Raw genomic sequence first — 18,590 nt, 5'->3', positions numbered from 1 at the left:
AAGGCTCATCTGCTGTAGTCAGGGCAAATCCACAAAACCAAGCAGCCTGAGGGTCAGTCCCATCCACTAATGTGCCAACAGCAATCAAGGTTTAACTATAATAGGAGGGTACACACTACCCACACAGAGACACCCCTGGAGTACCCAGTTCTGGTGACCAGGAAGACTGCCACTGAGCCCCATAGAATACCTACTACCATAAGGCCACCCTGCCAAGACTGGGAGATGTTGCAGAACTAATACTTGCTAATGATGCATCCAATAAGGGGTTAATATCCAAAATAAGAAGGAACTCATACAACTTAACACCAAACAACAATCTGATTAAGAAGGTGGCCAACAGACATGAAAAGAGCTCAGCATCACTAATCATGAGATGCAAATTAAAACCACAGTGAAATATCACCTCACATCTGTCAGAATAGCAATCATCAAATCGTTCAACAAACAAGTGTTGGCAAGAATGGAGAAAAGTAAACTCATTCACTGTTGGTGGGATTGCAAAGTGGTAGCCACTATGGGAAACAGTATGGAGATTACTAAAAAATTAAAACTAGAGCCCTGTCCGGGTGGCTCAGTGGATAAAGCACCATCCCATGTACCAAGGTTGTGGGTTTGATCCCTGGTCAGGACATGTATGAGAAGCAACCAATGAGTATACAACTAAACGGAACAACTATGGTAAGTGAAACAATGAGTCAAGGCTTCTATCTCTTCCTCTGCCCCCCTCTCAAATCAATTTAAAAAATTTAAAAATAGAACTGCCAAATGATCCTGCAATCCTACTTCTGGGTACTTATCTGAAGAAATCCAAAACTAATTTGAAAAGGTATACGCAATTCTATATTCTCTGTAGTATTATTTACAACCACAATCTGAAAACAACCTAAGTGTCTGTCAATAGACAAATGAATAAAGAAGATGATCTAAATATACCTTAGAATGTTATTCAGCCATAAAAAACAAAATATTGCCATTTGCAACAACGTGGGTGGACCTAATGAAACAAAAACTCATAGATTCAGAGAACAAATTGATGGTTGTCAAATGGGAAGGTGGTTGGGAGGATGAGTGAAAAAGGTGAAGGGATTAGGATGTACAAATTGCCTATTATAAAAAGTCACAGGGGGCCCTGGCCGGATGGCTCAGTGGTAGAGCGTCGGACTGGCATGCAGGAGTCCCGGGTTCGATTCCCAGCCAGGGCACACAGGAAAAGCACCCATCTGCTTCTCCATCCCTCCCCCTCTCCTTCCTCTCTGTCTCTTACTTCCCCTCCTGCAGCCAAGGCTCCACAGGAGCAAAGTTGGCCCGGGCACTGAGGATGGCTCTATGGCCTCTGCCTCAGGTGCTAGAATGGCTCTGGATACAACAGAGCAACGCCCCAGATGGGCAGAGCATTGCCCCCTGATGGGCATGCCACCCCCGGGTGGATCCCGGTCGGGCACATGCAGGAGTCTGTCTGACTGCCTCCCCGTTTCCAACTTCAGAAAAATACAAAAAAAAAAAAAAAAAGTCACAGGGACATAAAGTATAATATAGGGAATATAGTCAATAATGTAATAACTATGGCATCAGGTGGATATTAAACTTGTTGGAGTGATCACTTCATAAGTTATATAAATAGTTGCTATGTTGTAAACCTGAAACTACTACTACTACAACAACAACAATAATAATAATATATAATAGTGATATAACTGAAAAATAAAAAATTTTAAGAAGAGTAGATGACACAACTCTTAAGGTAAATCAAAATTAGATGAAGATTATTTATTGGTGAGACTTTTTTCCCGTCGTGAACTTTCTTTACACAGCAATGGTGTAAATAGCATCAAATTTAAAGAAAAGTTTGTTAAATGCAACCATAAATAATTATAATAAATATACATCAAGTAACTTTACAGCACACATGTGTTAGGGCCAAGGTTTCAATCTGTCTGGACCTCCATGTGCTCTCTGGGAGAAGCAGTCGTATTAGCAGCAACCTTACTCACAGCTGTCCCCTAATCAAGTGATGGGTCAACAGGAGCTTCCAAACCCCTTCTGGGGAGGTAGCTGACAGAATCCGAGTTCATTCAAGGGGTGGGGTAGGGGGGTTTGGAGGGGCCAAGAATTTAAAAATAAAGGAGGAAAAACCACTTCTAATACATCCAAAGTCTCTTTCATTATGCAGAAATGAAGAGGATCCTTGTCAGGACCACATCCTGCCGTGACCTCCCTTCTCTGGGCTGTGGCCCCTGGGGCAGTCGCCAACCACATCCCTTCTGAGCAGGGAAACTGCAGGCACACCTTAGCCACTGATCCCATCACATGTGAGGGATGCAACCAGAGATCAATCCAGGCTTAGCTTTTCCTTAGGTCGAGATCTGTTCTATAATGGTTCTCACACACTTCCTAAGAACAGGGCGAAGATGGATGCTAATGGCTCCAAAATCCACACATCTCTGCAACAGGCTGGGCTGCAGCAGAGAAAGAAGGAGCACACCCTTCTCATCGGCAATCACATTCCAAAGCCGCTTATCCGTACCCGCTCAACCTCCAATATTCACAATATTATACAATAAATACAGTGATGTGATTCTGTGAGAACTGGCAAGGCCCAAAATGACAGTGTCCAACAAGATGGCGCAGACTGCTCTTTAACAAAGTACCACTGGACAAAGACCTTATTGGGGCACAAATGTACTAGGGCAGTGGGTGAGCTGGGGCAGCCCAGCCCTGGCACACACATGGGGCAGTGAGGGGGGTGCTGGAGGGCCCAGCCACGGGGCTGAAGGATCCCATGTCTCCATCTGGGCTTGATGGTCCAGTCACTGACGTAGACCCTGAATTGAGCAGAGCACCTCAGACAGCTCTTTAGAAAGGGCGGCGTGGCCCTTTGCTCAGTCCCTCACACAGCACCGCAGTGAGGAGGGGCCGCTCCCAGCACAGGAGTGGGGGGCTTGAGTCACGCGCTTTCCTGTGCCATCATCTCGAGCACTGTCCCTCCAACTCCGGTGTCCTGTCACCTCCTGGTGCTGGGATGCACCAGCCTGGCTCCGTGAACCAGTGTAGGGAGTGAACCCTTTGGTCGCCTGCTCCCAAGGAGCATGCGGGGGAACACCAGCCGGGGCCCCCAAAGAGATGGAGAGCAGAGAGGGCTGTCTGTGGGAAGGGGTGAGGGACCACCACGGGCTCTTCCTCGGAAAACCCCAGACCATACACAAGGCGCTACGACTGGAAGATGAACACGTAAACCTTCCGTGTCTGGGCAACGGGACCAACCATTCCAGACGGGAGAAGGCCTGCAGGAGCGTGTCCCGGGGAGACTGCAGCTCCACAAGGGGCAGGCCTGGCCACGTGCGTTTGTGGACGTGCTCTGCAGAAGGGGCAGGGCACTGAGTGGCCGACGGCATCTTCTTCCTTCTCAGCTCCTTGCCGGGTGGTTCTGTGGTGTGGAACCATCTGGGGCCTTCGGGCCTCAGAATCCACTGGCCGTGAAGGACAGTGTCCGGAAGAGCAAGTGAGACACAAACTGGGATCTAAACTACCCTACAAACGTACCATAAACAGGTAGCAAAAGAACCAACCCATCACAAAACATACAAATACAAAAAGGTTAAGTCTTCCAGGAGGCCCTGGAATGTGGACGAAAGTTTAGAAAAGCAAAATGTCGCCAACTCCTCACACAGGGCCCTGGAGGGACGTGCCGCAGTGGCAGGCGTTCCAAGCTGGCAGAGCGGTGCCTCAGTGACAGCCTAACTCCGGGCCCCCTCCCTCAGCCACTCAGGGGGTCCTCACGGTAGTGAATGGCACAACGAAGTTTCTCCAGCATGATTTCCAGAGAGGAGTACTGGGGCAGCTTGATCATGAACATGCAGGTCTCCACGCGGATGTAGCGAGAGTCTGGGGAACCTGCCAGAAAAACATTGGGCCAGGTTAGAGGGCAGGACGGGACCCCAGGGAGGCCAGCGGGCCTCTCCCCTGGCCTGAGGCCAAGGTCCCAGCAGCCTGGGGCGGGGCAGGAGGGTACTGGAGAACAGGGCAGACATACACAGCTGTGCAGCATGGGCACCAAACTGATCTGCCAGGGAATCTGGTGGTAGACAGGTTTGATCACCAACAGCTTTTGTTTTGATTTTTAAATTATATTTCTGAATTTAAAAGCTGAAAGATTAAAACACTTCTGCATTTCTAGCTTTTGAAACTATTGGAAGGTACACCAACATCAGACCTGTGTTGGGGAGGGAGCAGGCTAAAGGTGGGCTTTGGAAGGCACGTGAGCTCTCGGCCTTGCCCTTGTGTATGTTTGGGCTTAGGCTTCAGGGTTTTGGCCTGCCCCCCCCCTCCCTGCACGTTGTTCTTTCCCCTCCTGCAGGGCCCAGCTCCAAACCGAGGGCCTGTGTGTCCCCACAAGTGGTACCTGCTGTGCCATCCGGGGGGGCGATCTTCATAGGGTATGGGGGCACATGGGCTGTGTCAAGGCCCCCGTCCTTGCAGGGGCAGGTGAATGGGATGCGCTCCTGGTTGCAGGCAAACTTGATGAACTTGCACAACTCCTCCTGGGCGAACATTTCCAGGGCCCCCCAGAAGAACTCGATGTGCTGGTCCGTCTCCATCAGGCCCACCTGGTACATGGTGTGGGCCTGGGGAAGGAAAATTCCGGACGTGAGCAGGATGGGCCTCGGCTAACCCAGGGCCTCCCCAGCTCAGGCCTAATCCCGGGACAGGATGCATCAGGAAAATGACGGCCGCAGGACACAGGGAGGGTACCATGACGACGGTGACTGCCAAAGTAGTTGTGCCAGTGCTTATCTGTGCGACTGTGGCCTGGGTACTAGACCCGACAGCACGGCTTATTTGTGTGTTATCCCTCTGACCACACTGGGCAGGTCCTGTCACCATTCCCACTAGAGGTAAAGTCTCTTGGGCAAGGCTTCCCAGGTGGCAAGAATCAGCCCTGGGGTACCAGGGCCTGGCTTGAGAGAAGCCACATGGGCTGAGTAGAGAGGTCTTGGCAAGAATGGTGGCCTAAAGCAGTGGCCCTCAACCTTTTTTGGACCACTGACGGGTTTAATGTCAGAAAATATTTTCATGGACTGGCCTTTAGGGTGGGATGGATAAATGTATCACATGACGGAGACAAGCGTCAAGAGTGAATCTTAGATGGATGTAACAGAGGGAATCTGGTCATTTAAAAAACATAAAACATCGTTCAAATAAAATGGAAATAATGTAAGTTATTTATTCTTTCTCTGCGGACCGGTCCCAAATGGCCCACGGACCGGTACCAGTCCGTGGCCCAGGGGTTGGGGACCACTGGCCTAAAGCACGGGCTCTGGAAGCAGGCGATCTGGGTCCGAAGTTTGACTCTGCCACCTGCTGGCTGTGTGACTCTGGGCAAGCACCTTGTCTCCTAGCTTCGGCTTACGCTGCTGAGACAGGGATGAGCACAGCCCCGCCCACATGTGAGGACAGTGCTGGGACACAGGCAGTACCATGACAGGCCACGCAGACACTATGGCCTGGCCCAAGCCCTGACCTTGAGGAACTCGAGGTTGATGTATGGGAGACCGCAGGTGCGCAGCTCCATCTCCAGTGGGCTGAGCGTGGTGAGCAGCTGCAGGGGGATGATGGAGCCCAGGCCCGCCCGCACCGCCATCACGCACTCGTTGCTCTGCAGCTCCCGCAGCCGCAGGCCCCGGATGGCTGCCGCATAGATGTCCTTGTTCTCCCACCTGTGGTGCGGGACACAGGCCAGGAGAAGGCTGAGGCCGCTGAAGTGGTCACTCTTAGGTGCCCAGCCCCAGATGTCCCAGTCCTGGCAGCTCAAGAAACTCTGCCCCGCCTCTAGGTGCCACCGACCTCGGGGCTGGTATTTTCTTTTCTTTTTTTTTTTTTTTTTTAACAGAGACAGAGAGAGAGTCAGAGGGATAGACAGGGATAGACAGACGGGAACGGAGAGATGAGAAGCATCAATCATTAGTTTTTTGTTGCACGTTGCAACACCTTAGTTATTCATTGATTGCTTTCTCATATGTGCCTTGACCGCGGCCTTCAGCAGACTGAGTAACCCCTTGCTCGAGCCAGTGACCTTGGGTCCAAGCTGGTGAGCATTGCTCAAACCAGATGAGCCCGTGCTCAAGCTGGTAACCTCGGGGCCTCGAACCTGGTCCTTCTGCATCCCAGTCCGACGCTCTATCCACTGCGCCACTGCCTGGTCAGGCTGGTATTTTCTTAATATAAATTCCTTCTGCTGGAGACAGACCACCTTTCTTGATATCCTATGTCCTTTCTCATGTCCCCACCTCCCAACCCTCACAGGTGAAAGCTGCCTGTCATCTGCCCCAGGCCCTTGTGCTGCTGTCCTTGCCCAGGTGCTACTGCTGGACCCAGGTCGGCCAGCACGGCCTGCCCCCTGCGCACAGCACTCACGCCACAGGGATGTGCCGGCCATGGCTGCACAGCTCCACCTCCTCGCCCGTCATGGTCAGGTAGGTGAACCTGCAGCAGGGCTTGTTGGGGCTGTCAGGGCTCTCGGTGGCCAGGTGCTGTGAGGCGATCTCGGCGCACAGGGCCTCCAGCTCGGTCTCGTCATTGATCTGGTGGGCAGAGGCAAACAGAGGCTGACGGCTTGCTTCACTCCCAGGGTCCCCAGGAAAACGGATCCTGAGCTCCAGAGGGGCCGGCAGCAGGTACTGCCTGGGCAGGAACTACACTTGGCCATCATGAGTGGGCACATGGCATGGGCCCAGACAGTCAGAGCCTGTTGTCAGCTCAGGGCTGGGCGTGTGAGACCCTAATTGCAGGGCTTTTCCTAATACTATTTGGATGCAGCAGCCTTTCACTGGTGTGGACCTGACTGTGAGATGGGACAACCTGTCCCACTGGCGGCCATCTTGAGACCAGTTATCACATGAAGAACTGGACTCAGCCCTGCCTAAAGACAAATCTATACAGATATGTTTAGTTTTATGAGCTAGGCTTTCTGTTGCTTGCCAGCAGAGAGCCTTGACTTAATTCCATCTGTGGAAGATATATTATGGCTCCTCCATCATTTGGAACACCAAAATTAGGTTCCCAAAGACACCGATGTGTATGATGGGCTACTGAGATGACAGGATTCAATCCAGAAGAGAATAAGCCTACAGCTTTAGAGTGTGGAGGAGCAAGTTTGGGTCTGAGCATATAGGTGTCCCGTGCAGCCACCTCCCCCCATGGTGAAGGCTGAAGGCACTCCACGGACGTTCGGAGCATTTCTTCCTGGTTCGTGCACCTCTTCTCCCCGACCCTGTGTAGTCCTGGTATTCCAGCACCTTCTGTGGCCTTGCCCTTCCCCTTCAGACAGAAACCTGGGCTGGGGTATCTGCCTGGACACGGTCTTACATCTGCTCTCCGGGTCCAGGCCGCTACCCACAGCCCCGGGAAGACTTCTTTGAGCAGTGCCGGGGGGCACTCACATCCTGGGCCCATGGGTGACATCCTGCTTTGACCCTTTAGATATCTCATCATCCCCATTTCTGCTGAGAAGCCAGCTGCTATCCCTCTCTCGGCCTTGTGGCTCCCTTGCACAATTTGCCCTCAAGTGGCAGCTAGGGAACAGCTGCAGCAAGCATGGCATGAAGACTCCTCACAGGGCCCTGTGGGTTTTGTGCCAGTCAAGTCAGTCAGCTGACAACCGCCTTCAGCTGAGGCCCCTATGGGGCAGCTCTGACAAGCCTGAGACACAAACCCGGCTCCCCTGGGAGCGGAGCAGCTGGCCTCCAGAGGGAAGGCTAGATCCGAGGCCTCCACTGCTGCTGGGATGTCTACCCTCTAACGTCTAACCCAAGGAGAGCGGTGGCCGAAGCACAGCTTTCAAGGGACAGACCGGCTGTGCCGGTGTTCTGCCCTAGGACCACAGTTGTCTGAGCCTCAGTCCCTGTGGCCTGTGGTGGGGACGCCAGAAGATTGTCCTCCACCCGGGGACGGGAGGGGAGCCGAGAGCCTGGCCGTGGCAGCCTCCTGACGGCTGAGCCAATGCTCGGACCCGAGTGTCGCCCACAAGCTCGGCCGGCAGCCTGGGCGCCAAGCACATCCCTCTAACGGGCCAGTCTGTGTGCCTAGAGAGATGGACGGACACTGTTGCAGTTTCGCTGGCTGTGTCCCAATGCCCAAGGGGAGGGAGAGACAGCTCCACTCCCTCCGCCTTTCCTGGCCAATCTTGGGGGTCCCCAGAAATTGACCTGCGCTCTTGATGAGGCCCTGAAACAGAGCTCTTTAAAGTGAAACTTGGTCTACTTACAGCTTTCCCCACCCCAACATCTCTGCTCACTCAGCCGCTGGGGACCCTTCACCCGTGTTGCAGCGAGGACCAGAAGGGCCAGGCAGGTCAACCCCAGTTGGCTGCTGTTCTCAGGGAGGGCAGACAGAAGGTTGGGCCCCATGAAGCAAGCCCTGCTATCAGGGGCGGCTCTCGTCCCCTAATGTCCTTTGGGAGGTCCCAACCAGTCTTTAGTTGGGACCACAGTGGCAGCAAAAGAGTCCCAGGGGCACTGCTCGGGGCCCTGCTGTTGCCCAGAAGAAGTGGGATTTTTACTTACGCTCTCAAATTTCTTGACGTAGTTGTAGGTAAGCACGTCGGCTTCCTGCAGGTCCTGGTCAGGGTCCAGGGGCTCACCCACCAGTGTCTTCCAGAAGGAGGGCAGGAGGTCCAGGGGCAGAGGAACATCTGCTCGGATTGCAATGCCCAGCAGCTGCCCCAGGAAGTGCAGCAGCTGCTCCTCCCCGTAGGTGATGGGGCTGGGGGTCAGGATGTACTTGCCCTGGACGCGGAGGCAGAGGTGTGGGGATGGAACACATGCCTACAAACGTGTCCCAGAGCAGGCCCCGCCCCACCCAGACAGGGAAGGCTGGTGAAAGGGCACAGGGCCAATGACACACCTAGAGCCACTGCCCCTTGGGAACTGGCCGCTGGGTCACAGGACCTCAACAGCCTGGGCCTCAGGAGTCTTACCTTGTTTTTGTTGACAGCTGAGCTGGGGCACAGCAGGAGGAGGGACAGCGAAGAGCTCTGCAACTCTTTACACACCTGCCACAGGAAGTGGCGAAAAGAGCCGCCTGTGGTACAGACAGCTGTTAGCACTGGGGCTCTGCCAGCGTCCCTGCCCAACACGCCCTGTCCACACCTGGAGCATCAACTCATGTGCCAGCCAGGCCACAGCTACGGTGGAGCGGAGAGAAAGCACCTGAGGGCTGGGAGACCTGGGTCCAACCCTCCCACATCACTTGCTACTGGACAACCCCAGGGAATCACTTCCCTCTGAGCAGCCTCCATCACTCAGCTGATCAGATGGGACAGTAACTGTACCAACCTCACAGGCTAGTTTAAAGGATTTTTTTTTTTTTTTTTTTTTTTACAGAGACAGAGAGAGAGAGAGGGATAGATAGGGACAGACAGGAACGAAGAGAGATGACAAGCATCAATCATTAGTTTTTCGTTGCGACACCTTAGTTGTTCATTGATTGCTTTCTCATATGTGCCTTGACCGTGGGGCTACAGCAGACCGAGTAACCCCTCACTCAAGCCAGCGACCTTGGGTCCAAGCTGGTGAGCTTTGCTCAAACCAGATGAGCCCGTGCTCAAGCTGGCGACCTCGGGGTCTCGAACCTGGATCCTCTGCATCCCAGTCTGACGCTCTATCCACTGCGCCACTGCCTGGTCAGGCTCAAGGATTTATTGAGATTAAACGCAGATCCCTACGTGGGCAGCTCTCACGGCTGCGAGCTTACACTGATTTGTGGGCTTGTCTGGTCCGTGCCCATCTCCTGTGCTATGAGCAGAGCACCTGTTTTACTCAGTGCTGTTCCCATCAAGGCCCAGGTGCTCAGCATTTGCTCAGTGAACACATGAGTGGACTGACGCATGAGCACACGCAAAGGGTGACAGCAATTATCAGCTTTCTTCCGTCCTTCCTTTGATTTTCTTGCAAGACTTCTTTCTCGGGCCTCCTCTCCTTCATGCCTTCCTGGTCAGTGCCCCAAGGTTGGGAAGCTCTGAGGACAGCTGTGCATTCTTGCTCGGGGCCACGTGGAGGACTTGTATGGGGGCTGATGTCAGGGCCTGGCTCTCACTCAGCTTTCATGAAGGGGCAGGAGATTCCTGCCTGATGAAGCCACCAAGTTCAGGGACGGAGAGCTTTGGTAGTGGACAGACCTGGGTTTGAACCCCAGGTAGCTGCCTGACCTTGGGGATGGTACTTTACTTCGCGGTGGCCCAATCTACCTATCTGTGGAGTTTGGTGCTCTGAGGACTGGAGAGTGATGAGCAGGGGCCTGGGCTCTGTTCTCGGAGACCTGGGGGTGTCCCCGAGGACACTGTGCTGGCTGATCGCAGCTGCTGGGGCAGTGTTCCCAGGATCAGAGCGGGGAAGGGGGATGGAGCTGCCCCAACAGCCTGGCCCTGCCCATGCACCTGGATAAAGAGCTGGCTCCTGGCCCTGGCCGGTTGGTTCAGCGGTAGAGTGTCGGCCTGGCGTGCAGGAGTCCCGGGTTCGATTCCTGGCCAGGGCACACAGGAGAAGCGCCCATCTGCTTCTCCACCCCTTCCCCTCTCCTTCTTCTCTGTCTCTCTCTTCCCCTCCCGCAGCCGAGGCTCCATTGGAGCAAAGATGGCCTGGGCGCTGGGGATGACTCTGTGGCCTCTGCCTCAGGCGCTAGAATGGCTCTGGATGCAACAGAGTGATGCCCCAAAGGGGCAGAACATCGCCCCCTGGTGGGCATGCTGGGTGGAACCTGGTTGGGCGCATGCGGGAGTCTGTCTGACTGTCTCCCCGTTTCCAGCTTTAGAAAAATGAAAAAAAAAAAAAAAAAAAAAAAAAGCTGGCTCCCTTCTCCAGCCAGAGTGGGAGATATTTCATGAATGTCTGGGGCTAAAAATGACCAAAAGGGCCACGAAGGAACAGTTTCTGAGCTGCTTTTCCTCGCCTTACAGAGTGAAATGACAAAAGGTCCTATAGAAGGTCCCATTGCCATCAAGGGCTCCTGATACCCTGTCTCTCATGGGGTACTTACGAGCTTTTAGTCTGACCAACCCATCAGCCAGCCAGTCCATCATGCGGACTGGCCTTCCCAGGCCCACTCAGCCACAACAGCACCGCAGCACTGACCAGAGGCATAGTCCCCAAGCCTGGACAGCACTGGGCTGACGTCCCAGACATTTCCTACCGGGGGCGGGGGCGAGGGCAAGCCCGTGGGGGCTGGACTGGGAGAGGATGGCTGGGATGATCCCCCAGGGCAGTCCTGGCTTCTGCAGAGCCGGTGATGAGGGTGTATGGCTGGGACTCTTACTAAAGGGGGAGATCTCAGGCAGTTCAAGCTACAAATAACCGCAGGTACTGTTATACTCTGAACACAGCCTGCACCCGGAGGGCGAATTGGGACACCACTCACTGGTGCCGTGGACCTCCTCCCCGGTGAAGCGGATGTTGAAGGCATAGGTGGGGTCGCCGCCACTCGCCAGTTTGACACAGAGCTGTGAAGATGGCACCGAGGCCAGCTGCCTGGCAGCTTGGCAGAAGTAGGAGTTTTCAGAAGCTCTGATCTCCCCTGGAAAGAGAAAGAGGGACTGAGAACGCCCCTGTGGCCATCCTCAGCCCTCCCCCACAGAAGTGCCTTGCGGCTCCTGGTGCCCTCCAGAGCCACCTCCTGGTTCTCTAAGTGTCAGCACCTCCTGTCCTGCCCTTTGTCTCCTGGGGAGGTTGTCCCTATCCCTAAGACCCTCTCTTTGGTGCCAAAACCCCGACTTTAGGAGGTCGTTGGCCAAGCGGAATGAATGTACCTTTCCCATGCCCCCCCTTACCCCCCGCCGAAGTCAGGTCTGGCTGCAGGAACGACAGTTGCCCCTTGCTCTTGCTGCTGAGTGCAGAGCTCACAGGGACCCTGGAGGTGGTAGCCATGCACTGGGGTGGGACAGCATAATAAGAGAGCAGTCAGATGAATGAGGAACTGTCACCATAGCACCGAACTCCTTTCTTCTAGAGGCTTCCTTTATGTGTGAGAAGTCACCCTGCCTGTTTAAACACTGCTATCTGCATTTTCTGGTCTGTGTAGCCAGTTTTACCTCCCACGATTTCCAGGGGGTCCAGTGTGATCTCGGGCGCTGCGTGGTCGGCGGTCCTCTGCACTGTGGCGTTCAGAACTCGGTTCATAACTGTCACCTTCGTGTCATAGAAGATCAGCCCTGGCAGGAGGGATGTGGGAGAGGTTGAGAGGCGGCTGCTTCCCTTCCTCCCCAGTCATCCCTGAGGCCCTGCTGAGGCCATGCTGTACCCTTTAGGTTTGTCCTGGGACACTCTTCAGGTCCCTGGGTGGGGGTATCAGTGGTAGGGACCTTCTGGAGGACAATTTGTTGGGACCTACTCAAATGCTAACACATTTGAGTATTAACTCAAATCTGGACGCTGTCATGCCGAGGAGATACCCAGCTGGTGGAAATAAAAACCCAAACACAGAAAGAACAAGGAGGTTTGCTGTAGTAACTCCTGGAACAGCAAAAAATTACCACCACCCATGTGTCCATTGCTAGAGAAAAGGCCATAATGAGCCACGGCCACTGACACAGTGGTCTGTGAGGCCAGGCGGTTCTGTGCTCACTGACAGAGGTCTCTGAAGCAGATTATCACAACATAGAAAAAGGAGTTGCAGAATGGAATGTATAACACCATTTTTTTTTTTTTTTTTACAGAGACAGAGAGTCAGAGAGAGGGATAGACAGGAACAGACAGATAGGAACGAAGAGATGAGAAGCATCAATCATTAGTTTTTTGTTGCGCATTGCGACATCTTGGTTGTTCATTGACTGCTTTCTCATATGTGCCAAGGCCTTCAGTAGACCGAGTAACCCCTTGCTTGAGCCAGTGACCTTGGGTCCAAGCTGGTGAGCTTTTGCTCAAACCAGATGAGCCCACGCTCAAGCTGGTGACCTTGGGGTCTCAAACCTGGGTCCTCAGCATCCCAGTCCGACGCTCTATCCACTGTGCCACCGCCTGGTCAAGCAACACCCATTTTTTATTAAGAATTAAGACAATCAAGTGTTGACCTGGAATGCTGAGGTCGCCAGTTCGAAACCCTGGGCTTGCCTGGTCAAAGCACATATGGGAGTTGATGCTTCCTGCTCCTACCCCACCTCTCTCTCTCTGTTTCCCTCGCTCTCTCCTTTCTCTCTAAAAATGAATAAATAAAATCTAAAGAAAATTTTTTTTAAAGAGTGAATTTAAAAATAAAAATAGAAAGTGCGTGTATGTGTGCATCTATTTGTATGCGAATAGGAAAGTCAGAAAGGACAGACATTGTTAACAGTCATCTCTGGGATGCAGAAATGGGGGGCAGACAGTAAGTCAGAGTTTTAAGTTTTATACTTCTAAGTAGTCTGAACCCTTGTTTAGGTGGTTTCATTTTTCTCAGATCATATTCGTGTTTTCAGAGCACAGACTGGCTGCCGGGCTATCAGCGTGAGCCGGGGTGTGGGGACTGTTGTGGGAGCAGCTTGGAGGCGGGGGACACTGGGCTGGCACTGACCTTGGGCCTCCTTCAGCAGGGCTGCAATGCTGTGGGTATACATGGGCGTCTGGCGCAGCTCCACCAAAGGCAGGAAGAAGGTCTCCAGAGTGGTGTTCAGGGACTGGAGCAGGGCGAAGCGCAGGCGCAGGCTCTCAATGGGCACGTCTGCAGGGCATGGGGTGATCAGGTGGGGACCTGCAGGTCCTGCAGTGGACTCTCACCCCCAGTGTGCCTGAGACAAAGGGCGAGGCCCCGGCGGGCCAGTGGGAAGCCTGGCTCTTAAGGAACCGAGTTCCCCTCAGCCCACCTCTAGGACCATGCTTGGATTATGTACTATATTTTAAACTTTAACTTTTGAAATAATTACCAAGTTATAGGAAGTTGCAACAACTGTGTAAAGTCCTGTGTACCTTTTCCCCAAAGTGACATCTAAACCAGGAAGGCAAGACACTAGCACACTGTGCTTTACTTGTCTGTCCTCACACATCTCCTGTCCAGCTGTGAGACAGACGCTGGGACAGTCTCTCACCCCCGAACCCCCTCACAGTGTCCTGGGGAGAGCCAGGGCCCCAGGCACATGGTGGCGTGTGGGTGCGCAGGTGCAGCTGCAGCCTGGGGTGCACACGGGGACAGGCACAAGCCTGGGCCGTGCTGTGATAGGGGCCATTGTCCAGGGATGGACTTATAGAGCATGCCCTCCTGTGCACATTGGTTTTGTGTGTTTTCCCAGTACCGTCGGGGGAGCTCCCCGATAGGGCAATACACGGGCTGTCTGGAAAGGTACTCTCCCAGGGCCACATACTCAAGAGACAGGCTACTCTGGGATCGGTGGCGTCTGCGGGGTCCAGATACACCTCGTGGGGATGGAGCCGTGCGGGCGTGATGGCCAGGTGGCGGCACAGCCGGTTGATGTACTGCACGAGCGCCACGTCCATCTCCAGGGTCCACTTCCTTGAGGCCTTGTGTGCATGGCGGACATCGATGCAGGCACACCTGGGGGCAGAGGGGATAGGTGGGGTAGGGACTGCGGGCGGGGGTCAGATCCCTCCAGGGCCACGTCTGGTTCCAGGAGGACATTTCTGAGGTGGCCTGACCTCCCGGGCTGTTTCCAGGAGCTCAGCCAGTGCCCACTGCAGAGCTGAGCAGGTGGGAGACGGCGGGAACAGCGCCACCTTTCCAGACAGGTTGGCGACACGCATCCACACGTGCCTTCCCCTTGCACGTGGGCAGCAGGGTGTCATGGTGAAGGACAGGGCTCTGAAGTCCTCGGGTGAAATCTGGCTATCCACCTGAGCCACAAAGCACACCTAGTTTCTGAGCCTCAGTTTCTTCACCTATAAAATGGAGCTTGCAACAGCATGAGGACGCAGTGAGGATGCCTGTGAACACACAGTATGGTGCCCGCAGGTGAAAGGGCAGGAACTGTGACAGCCGCTGGTGACACTGAAACCACTCCCCTGTCCCCTGATCAACAGGGCAAGGTATCTGTGAGGCAGTGCTTCAGGGCTGCATCACACAGCAACATCTGATGCTACCCAGATGTTGGCTGAAAGGACCCCACTGGAGTCTGTAATCACTGGGTCTGTGATCATCATACAACATCAGGGTGGTGAACTCTGGTGGACCTACACCAGTCTAAGGACTGGCGGTTGAAAGACACTGGTACCCTCAATAATGGCCCACTAGGCAGTCATTCAGATCATCTGGTGCAGTAATACTGAATGAGGTGGAAAAGTGAGCAAAGCAGACTGCAGAGCAGTGTGTCTTGCCTGATGCCATCTCCATAGCACTGAGAAATCCACCCCAGAGCCTGGGCCTGTGGTGGTGTGCTCAGTTGAGCATTGACCTGAATGAAATGTTGAGGCCGTTGGTTAGAAATCAAGGGCTTGCCCAGGCAAGGCATGAAAGAGAAGCAACAAGTTGATGCTTCCTGCTCCTCTTTCCTGCCTTTCTTTCTCTCTCTCTCTCCTCTAAAATCAATACAAAAATTTATTCCAGGAAAATATTGGGAGAAACGTTTTCCAAAACACTGTGGTTACCTCTGGACACAGAACTATATAGAGAAAGTCTCCTTTGTGCTTGTGTGAACCGCATGAGGGTCTTGTTAAGAGTATGTGTCTTTATTCCATAATCATGAAGCCATTAACCCCAGAAGGGCAGGCAGGTGGGCAAGGCCAGGCGCCCTAGTTCCAGAGTCACCAGCATGGGGCACAGCATGCGGGGAGGGCCAAGCTCAAGGAGATGGTACAGCGTGGGCCAGGCCACCTCCATCCTGCCCAACCAGTGCTCAGAAACCCAGCCTCCTGCAGAAGGGGTCCTCTGCTGGGAGGGTCCTCTCACAATTCTTCCAGGCTGGCTGATTCCGGCAGGTATCTCTGGCTGCCCTCAGACCAGGAGTGGAGAGGAGGGAAGGATGTCTCAGGACATCACTACGGCTTCATGATGCACAGGAATGAGCCCTTCTAGCTATTACAAATGTGTCTCTGGATTTAGTTTGCAATTGTTCCCTTCCCACTTAGAATACAGTTTCTAGTCCAAAATGGGTGACTTTATCTCCACTTCCAGCAAAACCCCCGAACTCTTCTGTTTTACTGGTTTCTACAAGTCAGAAAACTGTTGTTGCCCACGATACCCAGGCCCACCCATGACTGACTAGGAGCCCTCAATGAAGGTGCAAAACACTGGTACAAATTTCTCAACTCTACAAACAAGTGTTTAAAAAAGCCTGCTGTGAGCCCTGGCCGGTTGGCTCAGCGGTAGAGCGTCGGCCTAGCGTGCGGAGGACCAGGGTTCGATTCCTGGCCAGGGCACACAGGAGAAGCGCCCATTTGCTTCTCCACCCCTCCGCCGCGCTTTCCTCTCTGTCTCTCTCTTCCCCTCCCGCAGCCGAGGCTCCATTGGAGCAAAAATGGCCCGGGCGCTGGGGATGGCTCTGTGGCCTCTGCCTCATGCGCTAGAGTGGCTCTGGTCGCAACATGGCGACGCCCAGGATGGGCAGAGCATCGCCCCCTGGTGGGCAGAGCCTCGCCCCTGGTGGGCGTGCCGGGTGGATCCCGGTCGGGCGCATGCGGGAGTCTGACTGTCTCTCCGTTTCCAGCTTCAGAAAAATGAAAAAAAAAAAAAAAAAAAAAAGCCTGCTGTGGAGGAGGAGGGAGCCACAGGGAGGGGACAGGGTGAGGGTGGTGTGCAGACACCTTGGCTGCTGGGCCTTCCCTCACAGCTAGAAAGGAAAGGAGCTTTGCTTGGCCCTGGAGACTTGGTAAGTGGTAACCCTGCTATGCTTGGGAGGGACAGAGGCCCATAAAGACTCAGAGAAAGAAAGGTTCTTTGGAATAAGACTTTCCGTCCCCATCAGAGACGGAAATGTGTTTCTCACCACCCCTCCCCCATTCATATGTGGAAACCCAATGTGACTACATTTGGAGATAGGACCTTTAAAGAAGTAAAGTTAAATGAGGTCATGGGATGGGCCCTAATCTGATTGGACTGGTGCCCTTATAAGAAGAGGGAGAGACTGCAGGGTGCACTTGCCCAGAGTACAGAGTGGAAGATGACTGTCTGTTAGCCAAGGAGAGGCCTCAGGAGAAAGCCACCCTGCTGACACCCTGCCCCTGGATGTTCAGCCTTCAGAACTGTGAGAAAATGAGTTTCTGTGGTTTAGAACAGTGTTTGTTTTCAAATGGGTTTGGAAACCCACTTTAACAATTATGAAAAATTAAGATTTTTAAAAAAAATTGATTTTCTAGAAGGGAGAAAAGAGAAGAATCAATTCATAATTGCTTCACTTTAGTTGTTCACTGATTGCTTGTCATACGTGCCTTGCCCAGGCAAGCCCGAACCGGTGACCTCAGTGTTCCAGATCATTGCTTTACCCACCACGCCACCACAGGTCAGCCCAATTATGAAAAATTAGAAACTAACTTAGTAGGCATTAAAAACATGGCAGACAGATGGCTCACCAGGAAGCAGTTTCTTGGGGATGTACCCAGCAGCTGAAAACAATTTTTACACAAGGTATCAAAGGGATTGAGGGACAACCACTTACCTCTCAAAGTGGAGGTCGTAACCACAGGATAAGATTGCCCTCCAGACACTGCGGATATCTTGCTTGGCTCGGTCAACGACAAACTTGTGAAAGCCTTCCAAGGTCAGATACTTCTCCTCAGGGACTGATGGGAAGTGCTCACGTGTTAGGGACTTGCTAAGAACTGAGTGCAGCATGCTCTGGTCACACCCTCTCTTTCATGGCCCCTATGTCTCCCGCCACTCCCAGACTGTTACCTGGCCATCTCCACCCTCTGCCCACGGACACACTCGCGGCACCTGACCTTACAGGGCTCCGAGCCACAGCTTCATGCCAGCTGTCTGGTCCAGGGGTGCAGTGCTTTTCCCATAGTCATTTCTTTCTCTAATCTCAGAAACAGCCCTGACAAATTTTGTGACAGTGAGAACAGCTATCTCCAGCTCTGCCTGGGCCTTTCGGAGGCTCAGTTCCAATGCACCAGGTCAGAAACTTCTGGAAGAGCATTTCTAAGCCAGTGTCCGGATTTCTACTTTCAGTCACCGTCATCTCATCGTCTCCTTGGGGGTGTGGTATTTCTGGAGCTGCTGTTTTAACCTCCTCAAGTTGAAGGCCGTCAAAGATAGCACTGTGGGGTGCTGGCCTGCACCAGGCAGGTATGTTGCCCAGTGTCTGTGGCAATGCGGCAGCTGCCTAAACTAAAGGCCCAAGGGTGTCCAGCCAGGTGAGAGCAGAGGCTGCTCCCCAGGTGACCGCCTGACCGTCCAGGGTGGAAGCCACGCCTCGCCTGCATTGGCCCCATGCTGCTTACTCACCTTCTTGCTTTTTGGTGGGGGACTTTTCTGGGTCCTTCTCATCCGGCTTGCTCTTTTCTGGGGACTTGGGCTTCACGGTTGGCTTCTTCTCACTTAAGGCGGTCCTGCTGTGGACCAAGAACTGCCATCAGAGCTGCCATGGCCACCGGTCCTCCTGACAGAGGAGCCAGACCCCCCTGTGCCTTAGTTTACACCCCAAGCTCAGGCGTAGGATTCACACCGGGCTGGCTCAAGCT

General features: G+C 53.5%; 1 protein-coding gene across 6 annotated transcripts in view; it reads right to left on the bottom strand.

Annotated features, from left to right (window-relative positions):
• Nucleotides 1-1,739: 1,739 nt before the first annotated feature.
• Nucleotides 1,740-18,590, bottom strand: part of HECTD4 (HECT domain E3 ubiquitin protein ligase 4) — a 197,399-nt gene continuing 180,548 nt past the window's right edge. For 5 of the 6 annotated variants that reach the window (XM_066260527.1, XM_066260533.1, XM_066260531.1 and 2 more), the window contains 12 exons: nucleotides 18,355-18,461; nucleotides 17,564-17,687; nucleotides 14,321-14,511; nucleotides 13,537-13,683; nucleotides 12,080-12,199; nucleotides 11,410-11,565; nucleotides 8,975-9,078; nucleotides 8,562-8,783; nucleotides 6,415-6,581; nucleotides 5,522-5,717; nucleotides 4,403-4,625; nucleotides 1,740-3,894 (listed from right to left, as the gene is read on the bottom strand). In XM_066260527.1, the coding sequence (XP_066116624.1) occupies nucleotides 3,758-3,894; nucleotides 4,403-4,625; nucleotides 5,522-5,717; nucleotides 6,415-6,581; nucleotides 8,562-8,783; nucleotides 8,975-9,078; nucleotides 11,410-11,565; nucleotides 12,080-12,199; nucleotides 13,537-13,683; nucleotides 14,321-14,511; nucleotides 17,564-17,687; nucleotides 18,355-18,461 (1,894 nt within the window). In that variant the 3' untranslated portion in view covers nucleotides 1,740-3,757. The remainder of the gene's footprint in view (nucleotides 3,895-4,402; nucleotides 4,626-5,521; nucleotides 5,718-6,414; nucleotides 6,582-8,561; nucleotides 8,784-8,974; nucleotides 9,079-11,409; nucleotides 11,566-12,079; nucleotides 12,200-13,536; nucleotides 13,684-14,320; nucleotides 14,512-17,563; nucleotides 17,688-18,354; nucleotides 18,462-18,590) is intronic. The other variant, XM_066260528.1, reaches the window with a different exon arrangement.

The sequence above is a fragment of the Saccopteryx bilineata genome, chromosome 2 (genome assembly GCF_036850765.1).
Source record: "Saccopteryx bilineata isolate mSacBil1 chromosome 2, mSacBil1_pri_phased_curated, whole genome shotgun sequence".
NCBI classification, from domain to species: Eukaryota; Metazoa; Chordata; class Mammalia; order Chiroptera; family Emballonuridae; genus Saccopteryx; species Saccopteryx bilineata.
This window is presented reverse-complemented; position numbering and strand designations above follow the sequence as displayed.